Source organism: Pangasianodon hypophthalmus, chromosome 5 (assembly GCF_027358585.1).
Source record: "Pangasianodon hypophthalmus isolate fPanHyp1 chromosome 5, fPanHyp1.pri, whole genome shotgun sequence".
NCBI lineage: Eukaryota > Metazoa > Chordata > Actinopteri > Siluriformes > Pangasiidae > Pangasianodon > Pangasianodon hypophthalmus.
In genome coordinates, this window is record NC_069714.1 from 14,775,711 (window position 1) to 14,798,917 (window position 23,207).

Genomic DNA, 23,207 nt, shown 5'->3' on the forward strand with positions numbered 1-23,207 from the left:
TCTCAATAAAGGATGTTTAACGCATAAACATCCTGGCTAGACTTCGTAAATTCATGAATAAGAAGCTTTAGGAAATCTGACAGAAGAGCTCCTGTTCAGAGTTATTGTAATTACACATGCTCCCCCTTTAGTGTTCCAGAGAATCATCAGAAATTAGATGCAGACATTGCAGGACAAGTTAGGTCACACAGTGAGACTCAGCACATACTAAACTTCTATGATAGCCGTAGATTCATTGGGCTTTCCCTCAGTACCTGAGTAACACCATTAATTGTAAAACAGTTGATTTCAACTGTTGGTGAAGGAATTTGTTCCTGAAGAAAACAGCACAGGTTCAGAAACTAGTTCTGCATGTTTTATACTTCTGCACAATTCTAATACTAACACCTTTTTCTGTTTATTTATTAACTGTTGAAATATATAACTTAAAAAGCAGTGTCAGATGATCAGTATCTTTGGACTGTGCAAAATATTTCTATGGATTAAGAATACTGTAATAACTTATAAAATGAATTTGATAGACAAACAATGAACATTGACTTTTCTTTGTTCTCCAATGAATCCCTTCTTCTTCTTCTTCTTCTTCTTCTTTTTTTAATCTGACTTCAATGACAGTTTAATAAAACTATAAATCAGGCTGTCATTTCTGTTGTTCAAAAAGAAATGTTCACAATATTTTTTTACATAAGTGGAAATACCAAAGGATTGCCTATGCAAAATAATAAATAAATATGTGAGACAAATCTGCACAGTAATGTCGTGCTGCACAGTGATTAAACTCGTTTTATTGTTCTAGCTGGTAAAGATGCAGAGATGAGCATGGATCAGCTATTGTTAGTGTTTAAGTGAAGTGGAGAACTGTTAGCTGTGACATGAAAAAGGATGGGAATGCAGTAAAGGCACTGTAAAGTATTACTACAATGTTGTTATCGTATGTGTTACAGAATAAAGCACAAGTGGTAATTGTTAGCGATGCATCATACATCATGTGTTGATACGTAGCTCTTCCATATGTTACAAATTGGTGTTTGGGGAAAGCGACTCCACGACAGTTAGCATTGCGAAGGGACCTGGCAAATTATTCAAATTATTAAAATGTACACTGCTTTCTACAGTGTAGTGTGGGACATCATTCTCAGGTTTTAACCCACCTACCAGTAAGTCACAACTTACTGCAGCTCTAGCAAGATCTAATCTTATTGGTGTGAGTCAAAAATCTGTCTTCTGAAAAATTCTTTTTGGTGTGAGTCAAAAATCTGTCACATCAGACTGTAGCCTATAGCGCCGTGGTGGCTTAACGCAAGAGGAAATTGCTCACTAACAGTTTGAGCACATGGGTATGCATGCTTAAATTACATCATGGGACTAATTCTGAGAAAGAGTTTTGTGTCTAGCTGCGCATTTCCAGAGCAAATTGAATTGAGATATGCACGAACATGCAGCCTAGTTTACCACAAAAAGTGTAACAGTTCAACAGCTGCAAAAAGCGAACTCAGCTAAAACAGTGAACAGCTATACATTATTCCAGTATTGCACTGTTTGTAATTACTTAAGTTAATGGTGATATCACAAAAAAATTCTCGGTCCGATTGGACTACTTTTTTAAATCTTCATAGGTACAACTTGTTTCTTGTTGTTGGATGATGTAGTTGTGCATGTAGCTGAGTATTTATAAAAGCTTTACGCATACGATGCCAGTGTGTTGTGTATAATAAAATCTTCATGTTCATTTACGTTTATAAAATGAATTGTAGCAAAGACAATGCACATCAGAGCCGAGAAATGCAGTTCATGATGTAAATTATGTAAACAATGTCACTAGCGTTAAATAAAGCATCCGGTTGTGCTCTTTGCTTTATTCTGTATTTGCGACGTATGGCCAAGCCAAATACTTTTGTGTGCTTGAACACATAATGTAACTGTGGCTCACTAAGCTTTGATTGATGGCTTTAGCATGCTGCTAATTATTAGAGCCCAAAAAAGAAAGCCACTCTATTCTGCTCAGACCAGCAGGCCTCGGTTAGAAGTCAGTGCCTAAATGTGAGGCCTCTATCAGTCTATCTTGATGTATGAGTGCAGGCGTACAAATTAAACATGATACAACCTCTTAGAGGGTCTTTGCTCAACAGGACGCCATTTGGACTAATTTCTCCTTGTGATTAAGACAATAAGAGCACTATGCAGCATGCTGTAATTACTCTGTGTACAGACATCTGGATTTGAGTTCCCAAGTGCAACTATCAAACAAAAGCCTGCTCATTTCAAATTGTATACAAAATTAGTGCTGTGACAGCTAGACTACTTCTGCTTTTGTCTTTGCTCTTTACTAAATCCATGCCATTCACTGGTAACAGCTGTAGTATTAACACACAGATTTAATAATAACAAACACAAGTAACAAAGTGGGGAATGTCACCAAGAAGCAAACCCCAAAATTATTAGATCACCCTGCAATTTAAAGAGTGCAAATGTGAATCAAATCTAAATCCAGCCAGTGCCTATTGGGAAATCTGATTGATCCTGTTGTAAACACCCTTTTATCATCTTTATCATTGGTGCATTGCTCCAGGAGTTTGCGGAATAAGAAATAATGCTTTTCAAAGCCCCACGTCACATGTATTAAATGCATGCATGCGTGTGGTAATGATTAAAATTGATACATATCAGCTTTAAGATAGTTTTAAGTGGATTGAGTGTTTCTTTACTTGAGCATAAAAATATTCCAGAAGTTACTTTTTTTCTGAAAGTGTAGGTTTTTTTCATGGAACTGTCTTCATTTTAAAAAGAAATTTAGTGACACATAACACATTATAAACCTTATTACAAATATTTATAATTTTATTGATAGTTTACTTGTACAAGATGTACATTCATTTTTTTTATGAAACAACAGAAAAAAAAAATACAAACCCAATGGCAAATCATGTTTGGGCATGCTTTCATATGAAATGTCAGTTACAACAAATAGGGATACAACTAATTTCATGGAGCATCAAGAAAGTTTCAACACAAAGTTTGATTATGTTCTCCATTGTCCCTGAAATGTTTGTAAACTCCGACACGCTACATTTTAGTCAAACAAATGTTTGGCAATCACGTTTGTTTCAAACTGTTGCAAATGTTAGCCTTTAAAAAGTATATAAAAATAATTGCAAAGCCATGTAAAAATGTACATGTGAAATTAGACCATTCAACATTTATAAACTTTCAGATAAAATAATAAATAAAAGAACCTATGACCTCACTTTATGAAACAGAAACATTCCTAAATACCCTAATGAAGTGAACAACAAAACCGTACCACAATGTATAATTTATTGTCAGAGGTAGACCTAACTAGGATCTACTAGCTCAAAGGCAGTTTATATCGAAACAAATAGAAACCTGTTACGAACAACGGGCTTGCAAACAAAACTGTCTTTTTCCTCATAGTATTATATTTAGTTCCTTTGATGGCAAAAGCTAATGACTGGCATTTGTGTGCATGTGATAAAAATATGATACACTGGTCAAAAGTGTTAAAAAACAATTTACTATTGTAAATGCTTCTGTAGATTTCAATCCATTCATTAAGTTGAGCTAAGTACTATTATTATAAGGATAGTCTTTGGTGGGTAATTTTATCCAGAAAAGCCTACAATGCTAAAGTAATTGCTGTATAATTGTAGAGAATCTTTGTGGGTTTTTTTTTTTGCCTGGTCTACCTCAGTGTAGTGTCGAAATTAAAATGTACATATGCGAAACTATGTTTGAGTACCATCACACGTGGGGAGTTATGGCACACAAGTGCAAATGACTTAGCAACTTATCATTTACACGGCCTGGAAAAAATGTATCTGTGAAAAACAACTAGGAGTACATCAATATCAGTGCCAAAAAAATTGTTGTTTGTTGATTAGCAAACATCAACTGCTATTTGTTTTTTTTTTTCATATTTACAGTATTGCACTTAACTGCACATAATTGCATTTCAGTTAAACTGATGTTTCCTTAATACCTTAAATTAGAAAATTGCAGTGACCCTTTTATTATTTTGTCAGTTCAATATATTTTGACGAAACCCCAATTTCACCCTCATATAGAAGTAGTATTTTCTTGAACTAAGGATTGTAAACACCTTGATACAAGACCTGAAGTGCAAAAGCTAGTTTCACTTCTATTCCCAATACACGTAACAAAAGAAAAGAGAGAGCCAAAAGGATGGAAAATGAAAGCTATGAAAGCTAAAGTCCTTCAGACCCATGCCCAGAGGAAATATACAGGATATATATTTCACTATGTATAGTGTTTCCTCCAAAAACTGTAAGAATAAGCAAGAGAAATTCAATTTTCGTGATTGTACTCTTGGTGTGAGTGCTGCTTCCGATCTCTGTCCATTGTGGATTTTAAAAAATAAAAAACTATATATAAACTAGGTGCGTGGTACTATGATGGAAGCTTGTCATAGCAGGGTGAATGTCAGTTACAATGGAGGCCCTCCCCGTTAGAACTATCCTTCATTTTAACACATGCTCTTGGCAGCAGCACAAACACAGTGGGTGGAGACAAATATGGCCGTTGCTTTTTTTTTTTCTCTGTGTGGCTGACAATCCAAACTTTTGAGTATTGATACTCTCATTCTGAGAGTACTGACCAAGCTCTATCTTCCCTCAGTCACTCTGAGTCTGCCTTTTGCTTTGCTCATTTTCTAAGAGTCGCCACTCTTAATCGCTGGGTTTCAGACAGACATCCAGATATTTTTGTACGGTCCTGGGGCTGTGATCTGGGCCTGGAAAGGGCTGAGCCAGTGGCCTCCAAGCAGTCCTGCCTGTTGGGCGAAAAGTAAAAGGTGACTTCATTGGTATTTAATTACCTTTTTCTACAAGTGGTGTGTTTTGGCAGCTGGTTTTTGTGACATTTTTTTCACGTTCTCTTTACCCCCAAGCCCCCCATGCTCTCTCTGACTCTCACTTTCTTTTCTCAGTACATTTTCTCTCTCTTTAGTTTTTATTTTGTTTTTGTTTTAACTGTGAGTGTCATGGCCTTTTTCACAGGCGCAGTCTTGTGTGAGAAACAATTATCAGTTCAGAGCAGCAGAGACGCCCATGGGGGTCAGAGTCCAAGCGCCTCCGCGTGTTTTCTTGCCTTGAGTCGCAGGTCAGCGATGCTGGAGTTCTTGCTGTTGCTCTTGGCAGCCGCTGCTACAGCGGCCGCTGCCGAGGCTGAGTCTGCCAGCGAGGCGATTGGTAGTCCGAATGGTGGAGGAGGGAACATCAGGTAGGGAGCGTGTGCTGCCAGGTGGGGGTGCAGGTGAGGATGTGAGTGGGTCACCCCCTCCAACTGGAGCTGCGCTTGGACCTGGGAACCAAGAGGAAAACAAATGCCGCATTACTGTGTGGCAGGCATCTTAGCCTGAGGAGAGTCAGGGATCCAGTTACAGGCTTGGACACACCATGCTTCCCCCTGCACTTCTCTAAACGCTTCCACTAACTGCATGTTTTCACTGAAAATAGGCCAGGGCTAACTCACACTTCTTTTTCATCTGAGTTAACATTGTTGAATTATGTAGTGTGCCCAGACAACTTAATAGTCAAAGGAATCTGATCATTTGAAAATCTCTGTGCATTAGTATGATTCATGAAACTTCGCATCCATGCATGCAATCCTACAGGAGCTCGTAATCCTAATTATGTATTCAATTGCATGAATAAACAATTTTGCTCACAAATACAGCTATAAATATTTATTCAGATGTATTCCTAGGCAAAAAGGAAAAGAGGTACAAGCAGCCAGCATAAAATATAGAGTTGCACATTTTCAACGATTATTTTAATATGATGAGGTGAAAATTATACATCACCAGTTTTTGCTTCTTTTTTTTTTCTTCCACCAATGTATCTAATTTTGCATGAGTATCCTATAAAAACCTTAGAGCCTTCTGTTAAGACATCCAACTAAAACAAAGCACGTTTCATACTGTTTAGGTTTTTTCATACTGGCTTTGCACAAATGTTGTGGGGTTTTTTTTCTGTTTGCCACATTTTTGGGTTTGTCAAACCCGGGCATGGAAAAGATAGTCGGTAATGTCAGATGTTTTTTTGTTTGTTTAGAACAGCCCTGAGATATAACCATATTTGCGTGAGATATGATTAAAAGTGCACATCACAGCATTAAATTACACCGTTCTTCATGATTCCCTAACAGCAGCTTTTCTCCTGACTCTCAGGGTAAAAGTGAGAAGTGGAGTAAAGCACGCACGCGCCAGTCGCTCCGGTCAGTGCAGCACTGCAGCACCGCTCGCGCCGTCTGGACAACAGGTGGCGGACATTTTGCTACAGAGTAGGTGGCGCCACTTTTTGTCCTCTCTCTCTCTCTCTCTCTCTCTCTCTCTCTCTCCGTGCTGGTGTTATGGTGTCAGTATTCAGGTCTCACTCCTCCTGCTCTGCCAGTGCCGCTCACAGCCAATATCCGTCTGCGCTATATTTCTCCCCATCATAAGCTCTTTAATCTGGCCGCACCGTTAGCTTAATGAGCGCTGCTTTTTTTCTGCCTGACTGACGCACTCGCGCTTCCAAAACACACACACACACACACACACACACACACTGGATCAAATGTCTCCCGGTCTCTGTAATCTCAGTCTCCTCTCATCGAGGCTCAGGGTTGAAAAGGACGCTTGGCTCTGCCATGGCCCCCAGTTTGCAGCCCGCAGCAGACAAGCCTTTTCACAACGCGGTCCGCCATTACGCTGAAAAGTCAAAGTGCACTTGGTGTTTAGCCCTTAATCCAGCGGTGTGTCCACTGTTCGCTTTTAACACTAGACCTGCCAGCTGACTGATGAGTTGAATCAGGGGTGTGTGAGCAGTGAAATCAGAAACCTGTGCTGAACTTTAGACACAGCTGCAGGACCATAACTGGGCACTGCATCGACCCTATCCAAAACCCCACAATACCCTGCTCAACACTGAGCCAGAATAATGCTCTGCATACACTAACACACGCTGGGTTCAGCTGCTAGTTTTATACACGTATATCTGGGAGGTTTGGGACGTGGTCCATAGGCTCCTATAGAGGATCTGGAGGTAGCTGTATGGATCAAATGATCTCTCTTACAGCCTGCTTGGATGGAACCTTAGTGTCAGCGCGCCACATTGTTAGTCTTTACTTTTATCAGTTTGCAGCGCTGCTTGTTAAGAAAGGAAGAAAGGTCGAGCTGATGTTCATACCTGTTGAAATGGCATTCTCAGGGCGCCCATGTTAACGTAGGGAGCGACTCTGCATGCGTCCAAGTGACTGGCGGAGCCCAAAATCACACCTACAAGCACACAAAACAAGCAAGTTAGTTCAGGCTAATGGTGCTGTCATTTCATGCTGCATACTAGACAAGAAGCAGTCCCTTTCAGCTGACCCATCAGACCACTGATCATGTGTGAAATTGTAGCAAGTAGTGAGAATCCTCTTCACCATCTCCCTGACCTGCTCTGAAACTCAAACACTAATCCTAGCCAGAAGCCAGGTAACACGAGGCCTTATATGACTTATAAAAATATTATCATGTTTATAGTTTACCCATTTACCTTTGTGCATCTGATTTTCTTGTTTTCGGCATTTTGCTCTTCTGTTCTGAAACCATACCTGAAACAGAAACGACAGTGAATAAACATGACTGGCTTGAACCCCATTCAAAATACAGATCACCCCAAATGATATTTAGTGCCGTGTCCCTCATCATGTAGGCGGATTTGGGAATGGGTGTGTTTTCTTATCCTGAGAAAGAAATATTTGTGCCGATTTATATCATGAATTAGTAAAACAATTATAGTAACCACTTTGTATGAGACTGTGTAAATTGCACAAAATGATCAAATGTGGTGTTAATTATTCCCAAAGCTTATCGAGTGCAAGGGTTAACAAAAAGAGACGAAAAAAATTCCTTTTTTTTTTATTTACTGAAATATAGTTACTGTCATAAACGGTGTAAATCTTAGGAACACCACCAACAACAACAACAACAACAAGAACAACAACAACAATAATAATAATAATAGTAATAATAATAATAATAATAATAATAATAATAATAATAACTATTATAATAATAATAACCACATTGTAGGAGGTAGGCCTGTGTGTTATTGGTCGAAATGAATGTGACCTGTCGATTGCTCTTTCCAAAAGACCATCTCATTATAATAACGTTCTCATTTTTAATCAGGAGATAGCCTTAGCTTGTTTGTGTGACTGGTCTTTATGTTCGTCTTTTCCAGTGGCAGAATTAGTGACTAACGGGCCCTTACACAGCGCTGCTTAATAAAGTCTATAGTCAGGACCCAGAAGCCTCAGCTGTGTGAGGTGAGGTGCCACAGTGTGCCGAGCTTTTTCTAAAGCAGAAAGGGTTTCTGAGCAGAACTGAGGGTCCTGACTGTGTCAGTGGCATTTTCGATAATAAGATGGACAAAATCAGTGAAGTGGTCTAACACAGCTGTGTTTTCGGAGTGATGTAGCCTACACACACTGCTCAGTGCTTCATATCTATTGATATCATTTAATAGCCATTACAGTTTCAGATGTGCAAAAGGTTTATGCTCTATGCTCTGGTTTTATTATGAAGAATGCAGTGTTATTATTATTATTATTATTATTATTATTATTATTATTATTATTATTATACGTTTGTGTTCGTATTGTTGACGTAACAGTTCTCGTCTTTACGTTTTGTTTAATAATATGTGCCTTATGTGATACTGAAAACAAATCAATTTTCAGTTCGAGATCAATCCTAATTATCCATCAGTATGCTAAGCGAAGTGAATAACACTGGTTTAGACAGTTATTTCTTCATTAAGGACCACTCAATGATGCATTTCGCAAATACCCTAATCCGATTTCCTTTTGATTTTTATTAGAGACAGTGAATAATGACATTTAATTTAGCTCTGCACCAGGAACCGAAAGATATTAGTTGTAATTGAATTACTGCCTTCTCTTCACCAAGGTCTCATAACTTTCAATTAGATTCCTGACAGCTGCTCGGTGTGAGGTTTCTGTAGAACACTTCAGTAACAGGTTAATATCGGCTATCTAGCCCGTGTCTTACAATTTCAGCAGCAGCGTTTAAGCTGAAATCAATTTTGCTCCCATGCTACAGGAGACATTGCGCGTCTGCTGCCTGCGTTCTGGTGCAACCACGAGCTTGTGCCAAAATATGTAAAGAGCACACTGTTAAATGCAGTGCCGCTTTCTGTAAACAGGCCACAGTACTTGTAGACTGGTTTATATCAGCATGTTTAATATGATTTGGCCTGTGCCTCTGAAAGGCCAGGCTGTGGCCCAGGCGGTGAAGCCGGAGCAAAGCTGAGCCCCAGCACCAGCCACTGCCCAATTGGATTATTTCTAATACATTTTTATGGGAACAGTATATCAAACCAATGGTAGATATTACAAAGATAACGCCGCACAAAATGAGGTGTGTGACATAAGAAGGTGTCCCCTGCAGCAGCAGTTCAATCTCTTCATTAATTTTAATGATGTGGTGAGATCTTTCCGCAGCACATAAGCAAGTTTCCCTCTGATCGTGCTGCTGCTGGAGCTAAAGGAGCCATTTCATATCCGCATTCACTGCCGCAACTCCAACTCGCCCAAACGGACTAATTACCTTTCTGCATTTCAGAAATCCCTGCATGGATGAGCTCATTTGAAATGCTGTACAATAAAGACTTTTTATAATTACTAAACCAAAATATTAGTTTTATATCAACTCGTCTAACCTATACTATATTTGAGGAGCTGCATCATATCTGTATCCTGTAATTGCAGGAAATAATCTCTACTGTTCTTATTTCGAGGTTTTGTCCTAAATCCTATTTTAAGTCCACATATCAACATATATTACACTATAGTGCGTTTGTTATCGAATATGTTAGGCTACCATTGACGAGCGGGGATTATTAATGTAACAACAACAACAACAATAACAATAATAATAATAATAATAGTAACAATAATAATAATAATAACGATGGGCCACATTTTTAGTGAGACCATACAATGTCAAATTATAACGTTCATGTATTATTATTATTATTATTATTATTATTATTATTATTATTATTATTGTGATGATGATTGCTGCTGTTGTTGTGTGTAGACCTGTATATAATATTCATTATGATTATTAGTAATAGTTACTGGTAGTATTAGTAGTACAATAACTGTGCATTCAGGAGGATCAGGATGTGTGTTCTTGAAGAACATAGTCCTATTAGACTTCAATCATTTGTGAGCAATGGTGGTGCATATAAATCAATAAGCCCACTGAAGAACCTTTTATCTTCATCCAGTCCTTCAGGGTCTAAGAATTACAAATGTATCGTATAGTTATAATATAGCTGTAAGGTAGCGCATAGAAGAGTGTTCAGTGTGTGTAGACTGACTCTCTGTGTAAGGCTGGTTTAGAAAACCAGTCCTGAGAGGACATTTATTACGCTTCCAGTCGGGTTTAGTGTTAATCGTCCTGCTAAAAATAACCTCGGCCTGCTAAACGTTTCCACTGGGCCTCGGGAATGTGTCTATGCCTCAATGTCCTTATAAAGTGTAATTTAGTTTGGGTCACTAACAGCAGTGGTAAGAGGAGCTCTTACCTGAACCCTGGCCTCGGACAGTCCCAGTCTTTGGCTCAGCTCTTCTCGCATGAAGGCGTCTGGGTAATGCGTCTCATCAAACAAGCGCTCCAGTTCATTCAGCTGCTCTAAGGTAAAATTTGTCCTGCTCCGTCTCTGTTTCAGTTTACCCTGGGCGTCCTCGTCCTCCGATTTCACCTCTTCCTTCTTTTCTTTGCACTCATAAATCCCTACGAAAAAGCAAAACTCATGACTACACGCTGCCTCTTCCAGCTATATGTAGGCAATGCTGAACCACTTTATCGAGTCAGTGGGAGAAAGAGACAGTAGTTTCCCTCTGTAGCTCTAAGCAACAACAACACAGCGCTCTGAGCAAAGCTACTGCACTGAAGGCTCCATTACTGCCTACAGTCTCCTGAAGTATCCACAACTTCGACACAACAGAAAGTGTCCTTAGGCATCTTACTATTAACCTCTTACCACAGGCATAACACTCAGAAATAAATATTTTATTAAATATATTCATTATTTAATATGATTGTTATTTTTATGCTTGAATACTTTTAAAGGATGCACGTGTTTATCATGCATCTTTTGAAAAATTCCTCTCAATAGATAAACATTTAATAGCATAAGACAAATAGCACATTATCATTTTGATAGGTTTATAATAATATTATTTATATAAAAAAAGCTATATTACTCAGTTTACTCTATAAACAGACTTTACAGAGCTCCATACACTGTACAACACACAGCTGAACAGTTTCATTACATGATGTTCGCCTGAATTTGCGCAAAACAATGTTTGCAATAATTAGTCCACCCAAAAATACACTGTCCAAAATTAATACAGTTATTGACACAGGAATATAATAGTGTTTATTATTATTATTATTAGTAGTAGTAGTAGTGTTATTATTATTATTATTATTATTGTTATTATTATTATTATTATTATTATTATTATTATTATTATGCCTACTTCAAGAAAAGGTATAAGACTTATTTAAAAATATTTGGGTTTCTTAAACATCATGTTCGTGTGATATTTAATTTTTTTTCTATAGTACACTGCTTTGTAAAGTGAAGCAGGTTCAATTAATTTGACTGTTTTTATTTATTTATTGTTTTTTTGTTTGTTTGTTTGTTTATTTTTTAAAAAACATTTTATTGACATTTTCTGGTAGATTGTTTTGGTAATAGTGACAGGATCAAGGCCTGTTATGGCGTGTAACGTCATTTGCGTCCTAATAAATTAGATCGACAGTTAATAATCCTAAAATTCATAAATTCTAGAAAATGTGCGTTTTAAAGTTAGGATTAAATCGGCACTACTTGCGTGTCAGGACAATCACAACATGTTCTCTCTACACACTTGAAACATTTTTCTCACTTCAGCTAAAACACTACACAGACTGAACATGAGCAGTGGCTATTTTCAGGCGCCACTGCCTTCAGTGCGGAAGCGGCTTGAGAAAGCAGTGCACGTCTCTTACCGTCGCTCGCTCTGGCCACGTTAAACTCCTTCAGCTTGTCCTTGTCCAGCTCCACGTGCTCCTTGAATAGATGCACGGGACAGTGCGTGTTGCTGTCGGTAATGTCCTGCAGGCTGCTCTCCGAGTTTCCCAGCTCCCTGGCCCGCGCCAAGCCGCTCTCCAAAACTTCCCTGTACGTGATGCTCTCTTTGCTGCTCTCCTTGCTCTTCTGGTCGAAGGATTTCGACACGAACGCTGTGAGTTCTTCCATGGCTGGAGAAGAAGCGCTCCTGATGGCACAAATCCACTTTAAACGACCTTAACGCGCTGCGCTCTCTCTCTCTCTCTCTCTCTCTCACACACACACTCTCTCTCTCTCTGGACGTGTGTATGTGTGTGTATGTGTATGTGTGTGAGCTCGATAGTAAACGCGCGGATGTTGGAAGGGGGGTGGACGAGGAGGAGGAGGTTTAGATCACTCTGGTTGGTGTGTCTGTGTTTTTGGAGATCACACTATTTATACGGCGCTCACCTCGGCCCAGCCCCCACCGCCGTGTCCTGAGCAATTACAGGCTCCTCTCGCTTCTGAATTCAACTTTCAGCAGCTTTGCTCCAAATCAATGCCGCCGTGGAGCCCCTTAATATGATTACACTTCATTAAACATGCCTACGGTGCAGAGGAACCGGGGAGCCGTGTTTAATTAATTCCGCGATAATTTCATTAAGGCTATTAGGTGATATGAATGCTGCCATAACAGGAGCGGATTTGCCCGAACTCCTGGCGCATTGACGCATTTATGGACGCTTTCTGAAAAATATCTGTAATGTCTGTTGATAAGAATTAAAGAAGTCAAATTAACGCATGCTCACGTATCTTATACTTTTAAAGACGCCGGATTTGTTTGAAAAAATAGGCAAAAAAATCGATTTACAGCAAAAATGAATTGATTATTTGAGCCATCAATCACAAGCGCTGATATATTATTTTCCATAATTGCAAAAATCTAATTAAACCTGTGCATTCTACATAAAAGTTGCTTTTGTTATTAAAAAAAAATTAAATATAGCCTATAGCCTGTAATAATAATAGTAATAACGACCCTGGAATAAAATAGTGGGGATAGTGTACGAATGTAAGCTGTGGAACACTTATTGGATTTTTTTAACAAAAGGCGTTGTCTATTATGTTTTCCTTTTTTTTTCATTTTGTGTGTAAATATTAGTTTACACAATTATTTACATATTACATTATAATCTTTAATTATTACCCCATCTGAAACATATGCGAAATGTTGTAATCATTTTATATTGATTAATTATAATTTGTATAAGGTTACTTGTATTTACATCATATAGTTTTTTTGGAAAACAATTTGAATGTTTCCATGGTAACAGTGTTATACAAATCAGGACTAACACCGCGCAGTGTTTTTTTGTTTGTTTGTTTGTTGTTTTGTTTTTTGTCTGAAATAATTGCTTTACAAATGTAGGAAGGAGTTCATATGACGCAATAATCTGATCAAATCAGTGCTAAGCTAGAATATGTAAATTATAATAATAATAATAATAATAATAATAATAACAATAATAATAATAATACTAACTGAGTGTTATTCACAGAGTGTGTACAGCTGTCCGCTGATGACGTGTCTGATGGGACTTTATTTATCCCAGTCCCGGGTAAGACTGCCATCACACACATCGGGATATTCCAACATGTGACCTTCAGCATCGTGCTGCTGGATTTTTCCTGCATTAATTAAGTGCTGTTCACTCCGCGGTTGGAAGTTATTTGTGAGACTGACTGATATGTTAGAAAGGGTGTAGGCTACTGTGTGTTATTAATCATCACAATAAACACATTCACACACGCACACACACACACGCGCATGTACATATATATATATATATATATATATATATATAAAACATGTATGTATGTATGTATGCGTATAATCTCGAATTCCATATCCTATCGTTATAATTGTACAGTACTACTGTACTTACTAAATAGATTTTTATTTCATTATTAAGCCAGAAAATGTTATGGTGATTAAGTCCTTTCACATTAACTCTTACTCTTACCATATGAGTATGTTGATCATATTATACATTTTATATTGTAGTAACCTATTTATTTATTTTTATATAGTCTATATTTATTTTTTTCCATACATCATACAATTGTAAGAAGTTCTTTATTTATAACAAAGATAACAGACTACATATATATATATATATATATATACATATATATTTGAGACTAACAACCCTTAAGTGTTTTCTGTTCTTGTAAGGTGGTTTCAGAGGTATCAGGTGCACCTGAATTCAACATATCACCACAGTCTGATTAAAAAAAAATTTCTGTACAGCTCAGCATAGTATTTACTGTATTTACTGCAGCATTTTTCACTCGTTTATTAATAGAATAATTTAAATAATGATCATGGCTCTAGTGAATGATAGAGATGTGAACCTTAGTCCCAGTGCATGGGCAGAAAACTCACGTGTGGCTCCCAGTCAGCAGCTTCCTCTGGTGTGTGTGCAGCAGAATAGTTTCTTATAGCGCATTCTACACTAAGTGACCATCCTTAAAGACGTACGATCCATATTTTAAACTATCAGTTATCGGCAGACTGGCTATAGGAACCGAGCCTGCCCTGTCTTCCTCTCTCAGTTCCTGACAAACACACTCCTAGGTGCAGTGTGTGTGAGCCCGCTTAATGATTTATAGGCTATGCATAGATATATATCTGTAAGCTGTTGTCGGAGAGCTAATAACAAACAGACGATTGCACTGTAGTTTCAATGAGTGTATTAGATGATAATGAGATGAGAGGGAAGGCCCATGCAAACTGGAGAGGAAAGAACATGTATGCGTATATAGATCAGTAGCTAAATATATGTCTAGTCTGTCTGATAATGTGATATTCGTCTCCTTGTTTTCTAGCATTTCAGTTCTGTAATTTCAGTTCAGTCTGGAGAATGCATTGCTCACATAATGAAATGATAATTAAGTTGTGAAAGGTTTGAGGGTGGACAGGCTGATAGATGGCTACCGTGTCCTGACTGGAAATAAATAAATCGTCAGATAAAAATATGGATAGCAGGTTTAAATCTGAACCCACAGTGGACGTGAATGTGAACATGAATCTCGTGTCATATTGGCGCGTTTCGTGCGAAAAGGAGGGATCAGATCATTTTTTATGTATCCGTGTGCTATTTTAATGTCACACCAGCCATCAGTTGTATTTTATATACTTACCAAATCAAGAACAATCCTGTATGTTTTAACCGATCAGGAGTGTTTTGCAGCGCAGTGCAGTGCAGGTAGCGCAGTGTTTCCCCGCGTCTCTGCGCCGCGCACGCGGGTGGAGGAAGCGCTCGCGGACACTAATTCCCCAGGTTTTATATGCTCATTATGGCATTCCTTTGGTGAATAGGATTCACATTTTCTCTGAGTTAGTCTCAATAAAACATCGACTCCTCCGGTCCTTTGTGAAGCCGATACTGTTGTGCAATAGGGATGCGCAGTGAAGGTGTATCGTTTGTTAATCCTTGTTCCAGTGTTTGTTGCTTTGCGGCAATGGCATTACAGAAGAAAAAAAAACTTTTTTGCATGCCTGATCATCCTAGCTGATCTCAGAGGTATAGCTACCTGCCTGTTTCAGGCTGGTTTGATTCATTTCAAAACTATTGCAGACTGGATTTATTTGTCAGCTCATGTGTCAGCCAGTGTCCCTGAACAGCCTGCACGTGCCAGCGTGTTTGTTTTTGTTTGAAATACTGAGTACTCAATGCGTGTTCAGTAGCTGACCATGCTAAAGACTTGTACGCGTCTTTTCCAGTTTTGTGAAGTATAAATGTCTCCAAACACTTGCATTATAACACGGCCCGTTAGCTCGTAGCTTTGATTAGCTTTTGGCACTTTAGCCTCTCAGCAAACAGAGCACAGTGTATTAAGTTGCACGACGTTAGCAGGACGCGGAAATGCGGTGTGTTTGGAGCGCAGGAAGGTCCTGTGTAAGCGGTGGGTGGGTTTGGACTGGACGGGTGGAGGAGGCGCGTGCTGGCTGATGGCCATGTAATCTGTAAGCTAGTGATCAGTCCCTGTTGCATCAAGCCTGTCTTTAGCTGGATGAGTGCGGTGGAGCTTCAAGCAGCCTTCATTCCTGCTCGGCTTTGGGATCTTGTTAGTGGCGAAAAAAATGGGAGAGTCAGAGTTTTTTTATGCAGCAACTTAATGCTAACTCTGACCAAATGGCAAGAACACTGTTTGAACTTGATGGTTTCTTTAGATGAATCCCGTATGTGTGCAACACGAATGCTTCTACGCTCAGATTCAAATTTGTTTCTTTGGCCTGTCTTTTTGGCAAAATCTTTTTTGTTCACCTGTCCAAGATTTCAAGTGCCACAGTGCAAAAGGGGGCTTCCAGAAATGCAGACCCGTCTGAGTGTTATGCACGAGCATGCATGCATCTGAGATAATCATCAGCAGTTTACTCTAACAGCTTTGCCCCAGAATTAATAGTTTTCATTCTGCGTCATGTTACAATCGCACTTTTGTTAACAGTCAACAAATAGCTACTATCATAGGCTAGGAAATAATTACTTAAAATGTTTCACAGATTATAGTGGTTGTTGAGTGTGTAATCTGATGCTGAATTAGCAGTGTCTCTATAGAGGAGCCTTTGTAACTTTAGAATAAATGCTTTATATAGCTGGATATTTATAGGCTACTCTCAGTCCCAATCATATTCGTTTTTATTTTATTATTTTAATTAGTTATTTGTATTAAAATTAATCAAAAATAATTTTGCTTGTTGTCTGACACACCAGAGCAGAGACAGAGAGAGAGAGAGAGAGAGAGAGAGACAGCAGGAGACCCCTAGAGGATGTGTTTGTTTTAAATGTATTTTTCCCCCCTCTAACACTATCTGCCCACAGGGTAACGTTTCCAACTAAAAAGAGGCATGAAATTGACTTTACACCCAAAAATGTTGAGGCGATTTGCTGGAAAAACATAATAATCCAAAGGCTGTTCCACTCGTGAGCTCTCCTATGGTCTCCTTCCTCTTCACCATTCTTACTACTTTGTAGCTGTGTTCCACACCATTCATTTCGAACTGGTGCTGGCTAGCCATATGAATAGGGTTTGATTTCTTCTTTCACATGTTGTGGTGTTGTGCTTTTGTGGAAAAATATTATGAATATAATCAAACACAGTTTTTTACATCAATGTCTTTCATAAATGAGTATTTACTGTATGCTAAAAACAAAAAATAATTCACAATAAATCCTGTAGGCATTTAAGGAGGTGTACAACAAACACTTGGTTTATCTAGAGATCATCCAAGTCAGCAGACAGAGACATATGAAGACATTACTGGTAACCCATGTTTCTTTTATAGATTCTGTTATAGATTTTTCTTCCATGCAAGTGATTTTATTTCCCAGCGAATACATTACATGACATTCTATCAAATAAAAAAAAAATAGGCCAAGTTAATTTGCAAAATCGAAGGAAACAACATAAAATGGATTTTGCAATGTCACAGGCCTTTACTTCTAGTCTTTATATGCCACTGTTAAGCAGCAAAGCAGCATAATATCCAACTTAGTGCATAATAATTCTTCAAACATTAATTAAAATTAAAAACACATTCTGCATAAATTCCACTCAGTGCTCAAAGTGAATTTCTATTTAAACCTTTATTAAATAGTTAATAAAATTTATTATATAATTAATACATTTATATATTTCTGATAAAATTAGTGTTTGAACAATTGCATAATTTTATAGAAAGACAGTGCCTTCGTCCTGATGTAAAATAAAGTAGGGCCTAATAGGGTCTGTTTTATTTACAGTCACTTGATGATGTACTCTATCAGAATTGGCAAATTGAAGCTCAAATTAAACTTGCTCTTGCCTGGAAAATGTCATAATATAAAATGTGTTTTTGAATTGGTAGGTTTAGGATTAGACAAATTTAATTGTTTTGTGGAACTCCCCTTTAAAGCCATTGTTATTTTTATAGCCTGAAAATTTTGGTATATCATTTTGTGGATACTGTTTGGCCAGGCTGCCCAAGACATAAGAGGATCTACAGCAAAGATTCAGATCTGATAAAGTATGACTCACATAGCAGCAACAATGTTTTATCTGTCACAGGTCAAAGGCCCGTGTAGCTTGCTAGATGAGACGTGACAGGGGAATTTCAGTAAGAGGATCTTTCCTGATGATATCAGAGTTAATAGCCTGGGACCCTAGGGAAATAAAATGGCTCAGCACAATAAGCTCAAATCAATACTATAAGAACAAGTTTATAAAAGATGCACAACATAGTGTTTTAGCTCCTCATTCACAAATAAGCTTTATGCTTCTTGTGCTCTCAGAAGTGTTCAGTGTGTATGTCTGGGGGGGTCAAAAGGACACGCATGAGTGCTGATGCTGGTCAAGGCATGTGAAGAGCCTGCTGGGTTCTGTATGCAGAAAGCCAATTAAACTTGTAGATTAAACATGATTATAGGAGCATCGATGAACCATGAATTATGATGTCAATTACTTCACACTCGAAAGGTGCCAGAGGATTTGGAGTTATTTCTACCACCTTAAATACAGAAGGAAAATCGTATGCAGACTAGACGTCTTGGTGCATATCATTCCTGTGAATTCTCTTATTGGGGATGTACAAGTTACGCTGCATCAGCTCTGATGAAACAGATAAATAAAATCACACATTTGGTCATGGCTCTATTGGTTGATTATGAGGTTATCCTCTCCTCCCCTAGTCTTACATAAAACACTCAGTTATTGCATGGCTAGAGAATATGATCAATAAAAGCTTGTGATCATTGCATCCTGCGGTCAAAACTGGAGACAGACACACTAGCCCTTGCCTCCAGCATACATTGATTTGGTTGGGGTAGATATGTTTCATGGTTGCCTCGGCAGGCATTGTTAAATAAACCAAAGACTTTTGGCTTACTGTAAGTGGGTGGTTAAGTATATGCCATGTACGCCATTATTACAAGCAAACGGTTTCTTGTGTCACTGGAAGATGGTGCACCCATTTTATATTAAGACAAGCTTTTATGGAGCTGCCCAACACTTGCTCGATCATGCAATTAAATGATTTTTTAAGCCACGTTTTTTGTTACCCAGCATTGGTTAGAGATATGTGGCACATCCATTTGTTGAGGGTGATTTATGCAGTCATCTTAAGAAGCAGAAGTCACCGATCGGCAGGCTCATTAAGATTAATTAGTGCAGGGATGCGGAGTGGCAGGCCTGATTAAGAGCCACTGGAGATGGCTAACACTGCTGAGGTGAGGGCGAGGGGCTCCTCTCTTCCCCTCTCTCTCTTCCCCTCCCTCCCTCTCTCTCTCTTTCTCTCTCTCTCTCTCTCTCCCTGAGGCCTGCAAGTTTGAATGGTGGGGGGACTGAAGAGACCACCATCTGTAGACGAGCTCCTGAGTATCGTCACCAGTCACCCCATCTGTCATGCTGTGTTCTCCTGTCCCCCTGGGCTTAGCCATTCAGCCGCTGCTAGAACCAGTAGTGGACACAGGGTAGAAGCCTCGCTGACCCCTGAGGTAGAGTGCTATAGATTAGGATAAGTTCACATGAACAAACCTATATGCATTGATGTGTAGACAACTACATCCTTTATATGACTAAAGAATTTTTATTATCATATAATTAAATATTTTCCTAAAATGCAGGAAAAACACTGCTTTAATAACATAGTAATGTGTGTGTGTGTATGTGTGCCTGAGTGTGAGTGTGTGTACCTGGTTGCAACAATAAAAACAATCAGAAAGCACCCCCAGGCATTGCCTGTTGTTGAGTTCAGGCTCTGAAAATCCAAAAAGCTGGCTCTCATCTCCTACACGTCTCCTTTAGTTCCAGGCAAAGCCCCACTGAGACCTGTACATGGCCACTGACTGCCAGAAGGCCCCAAAACAAGAGATGGACCACACAATCACGTTAAGCCTTAAAGGAAATTATGTACTGCCTTCCAATCAGACCACCTGTCATTGCACATGCATTTGTGTATCTGTAGCAGCACTTGATGTGTCACATGACATGGCTTCATTTAGGAAAGTGTGTGAAAATAACAACAACAAAAAAAAAAAACATAGGCAAAGAAAAAATTTATTTCTTTATTGTCACAACATTGCACATGCTCAGATAAATTGCTTTGATTTCAGACCAAGGTCTTATATTGTGACATTGAAATTGGTCATTTTTTAATTAGTTCACATACAGAAGTATAAAATCAATGTTTTTCTTACCTTAATTTTACTAACAGTTATAATGAAATCATCAGTAATTTGCTTCCTGAATATCTATAGGATTGTATATCAGGCCTATATTTCTGAGAAGCATTTAAGGCTGATATGAAGAGACAGTTGAGGATAAAGACTCGAAGATGGAAGCAAAAAAAAGATAAATTTGGTGACTATAAACAACAATTGATTCCCTCTCCATTTCTTTGATATACTTGAGGTGAGCATGAATTTGAAGCGAACTGGAGGTGCTGTCATATAAAATGTAAAACATAACAAATCTTCCACAGAACACCTAAACAATAGGGCTCTCACTAAACAAGGCCTTAATCTCTCCCATGCATGCAATATCTTTCACAAAGCTGGCATGCATAATCACAAAATATTGGCCGCATTAGAGATCTCACACAAAAATAGCCCTGCGATACTGGAGAGAAAAAAACATAAAGAAACATGAGTGGCCTGAAGCACTGGAGCCATATTCTATTCAAAAGTTGTTTTCCTGAAAATTAGGCAATTGACTAATGGTGTAAATGCTGTTAATTAGCCGTGCAGAAACCCAAGCAGGCTTTTCTGCCTGTAACTAATAAGAAATCAATTAGCTAATGAATTGGTCATTAAGTGAAAAGCTAATCTTAGTCAGGGCATTTTTTAATGATTTTGTCTATGATCCTGTCTAATTGCCGTTGTCATACAGAGCTCTCAGCTTTCAGCATGGCTAATGAAGCTTCATTAGATCATAACTGGCACTCTTGGAAGATTTAGAGGCAAACCTGCTTCCCAATTATTTTTAATTGCCAGACATTCACACAAACAAGTGCTGCACCTTGTGGAACAGGAGAGGAGATCAGGCTTCACCAACATCTCCTTCATTATTTCATTTGAAACGATTAGAGACATGTTCAGGGTCGCTGTTTTGCTGCTGTTTTTTTCCTAACGTAAAGACCCTCTACATTTCAAACCTGTGGGTTATTGTACTCTTTGTCACTTTGATTACCATCCAGCAAGAAAGCTTGTTTCTTCCTACTAGACACACATATCCAAAAGTACACAGAAAATGACTCACACATGGATTGTATGCATTGCTGCATGAGTCGCCTCTAAATGTGACAGCCAAGAAGTGAAGAGAGGACAGGGTGCCTCGCAGCTATGAGTAATTAAGACAAAATAACTTTATTATTTATTCTTTCTTATCAATCGTGCCCAACGAATTCAATTTTCCACTTTCAGGTTCAGCTGCTAATAATCCAGAAAAGTGCCTCTTTCTTCAGTGATCAAAGGGTCTTTTCTTTGACCCAGTGAAGTATCTAAAACTTGCTCATTTTGAACAACATAAAATGCAGTTGGTGAAATAAGGATTTTGATGGAAAAATTACATACATCATTTTACCTAGTACATTAATTTTTCTTACTCTTTCATATTTTTACACATACTTGAAGTACATCTCTCTCATATTATTTTTTATTATTTTGTAATTTCTCCATCATTTTTATTGTAAAATCATGAAAATAATGGTTCCATTTATTTTCCTCAATATTATGTGACATCATCTCTTGACTCTGGTCTTGCCATTCTTTCCATATGTTCCTTCTTCTAAAAAATAGGAGGTGCTGAGTGCAAGCTAATTCCCTCCGAAGTACAAACAATGGCTTTATTATGCTGTTTGAGGAGGAATTCAATGTCCAGAATCTTCTGCACATTTCTGCATTAGCAAATTCTACATTTACACATTTCTTGGGCAAGCAGTTTGGCAAATATGTGTCCACTGGCTTGCCAAACTACCATGCCTTAGAGGCATTTATTTTCCTGGAAAATCAGTGTGTGCTATGGAGAGAGAGACAGAGAGAGAGAGAGGAAGAGAGAGAGAGGAGGGCTGGACTGACTTCACTGGGTGGCGTGGTTTTGATTGGGGGTGAATGAAACACCAGATGTCTATCAATATTTAGTAGTAAACATCACAAGCGTGCTTCACAATGTGGCAACTGGGTGTGTGGCATAGTAATTGTTATGGACAAAAATCTGGCAACACTTCACTAATACAGCGTATATGGCTGCAATGGAAATTCCGGCTCATAGATTAGACATACAGTACATAACTCAGACTGTTATGAATTCCACAGTGTTTCAAATGCTTATGAATGTTATCACTTAAATGTCTAATGGATTTATAAAGCAGCTTTTACTGAAGTTAACCGTGACCACAAATTGATTTATCCAGTGAGTACTGACCATTCGCTCAGACAGTATGAAGACAAATGAGTCATGAGGAGAAGCATGGGTTATTTTGTAGTCTTGGTGCCATGTGACATGTGGAAAAGCTCCCCTGCATCACCTGGAACCTCTGACTAGAGCAGATGAGTCATCCAAATTGGCCGGGGCAAACGAAGGAAAGGAAGCAAATTAAAAGTCTGTTTCATATTGCATTTTGCTCGAACTCAATAGACAAGGCAGAATCAAATTAGGACATGCATAATTTAACTTTATGGTGTAGGGGTGAGCATATGTTCATTCGTCCAATTGAATAATTTGAAATGTACACAGTAGGGTTTGGGAGCTGCCAGTTGTGCAGGTGAGGGCTCAGCAGTGTGTGTACTGTCAATTAATTTCACCATCTGATATGTGATCTCATTGCAACCAATTCTAATGAACTATATACAGTAGCTCCAGTGTAAATGAAAGACAAACAGAAAACTGTAACTGTAAATTAACAGTTATAAACGAAGTACATAAATACCACCTGATGTGTGTTAGAGTGCTCATTGCTGAGAGCATCTTCTTCCCTTCTTACAGGTTTTAATGATCTGTTGCCACTGCTCGGCTTTCTCTAAAGGGAACAGG

At 38.4% G+C, this 23,207-nt stretch overlaps 1 protein-coding gene across 1 annotated transcript; it reads right to left on the reverse strand.

Moving 5' to 3' along the window:
• Positions 1–789: 789 nt before the first annotated feature.
• shox (short stature homeobox) lies at positions 790–12,553 on the reverse strand. Its single transcript, XM_026946101.3, has 6 exons — positions 12,098–12,553; positions 10,620–10,828; positions 7,557–7,614; positions 7,206–7,294; positions 5,125–5,337; positions 790–4,807 (listed from the first exon to the last, which is right to left on the reverse strand). The coding sequence occupies exons 1-6, from the start codon at positions 12,345–12,347 to the stop codon at positions 4,718–4,720; spliced, it is 909 nt and encodes a 302-aa protein (XP_026801902.1). The 5' UTR covers positions 12,348–12,553; the 3' UTR covers positions 790–4,717.
• Between the last annotated feature and the right edge of the window lie 10,654 nt (positions 12,554–23,207).

Excerpts from the sequence above, each read along its gene's own strand:
- shox (XM_026946101.3), bottom strand. The coding sequence starts at position 12,347 with ATGGAAGAACTCACAGCGTTCGTGTCGAAATCCTTCGACCAGAAGAGC. Across the intron at positions 10,829-12,097 it reads CGTGGCCAGAGCGAGCGACG|GGATTTATGAGTGCAAAGAA; the intron begins GTAAGAGACGTG and ends GCTTTTTCGTAG. Across the intron at positions 4,808-5,124 it reads TCGCTGACCTGCGACTCAAG|GCAGGACTGCTTGGAGGCCA; the intron begins GCAAGAAAACAC and ends TTCGCCCAACAG.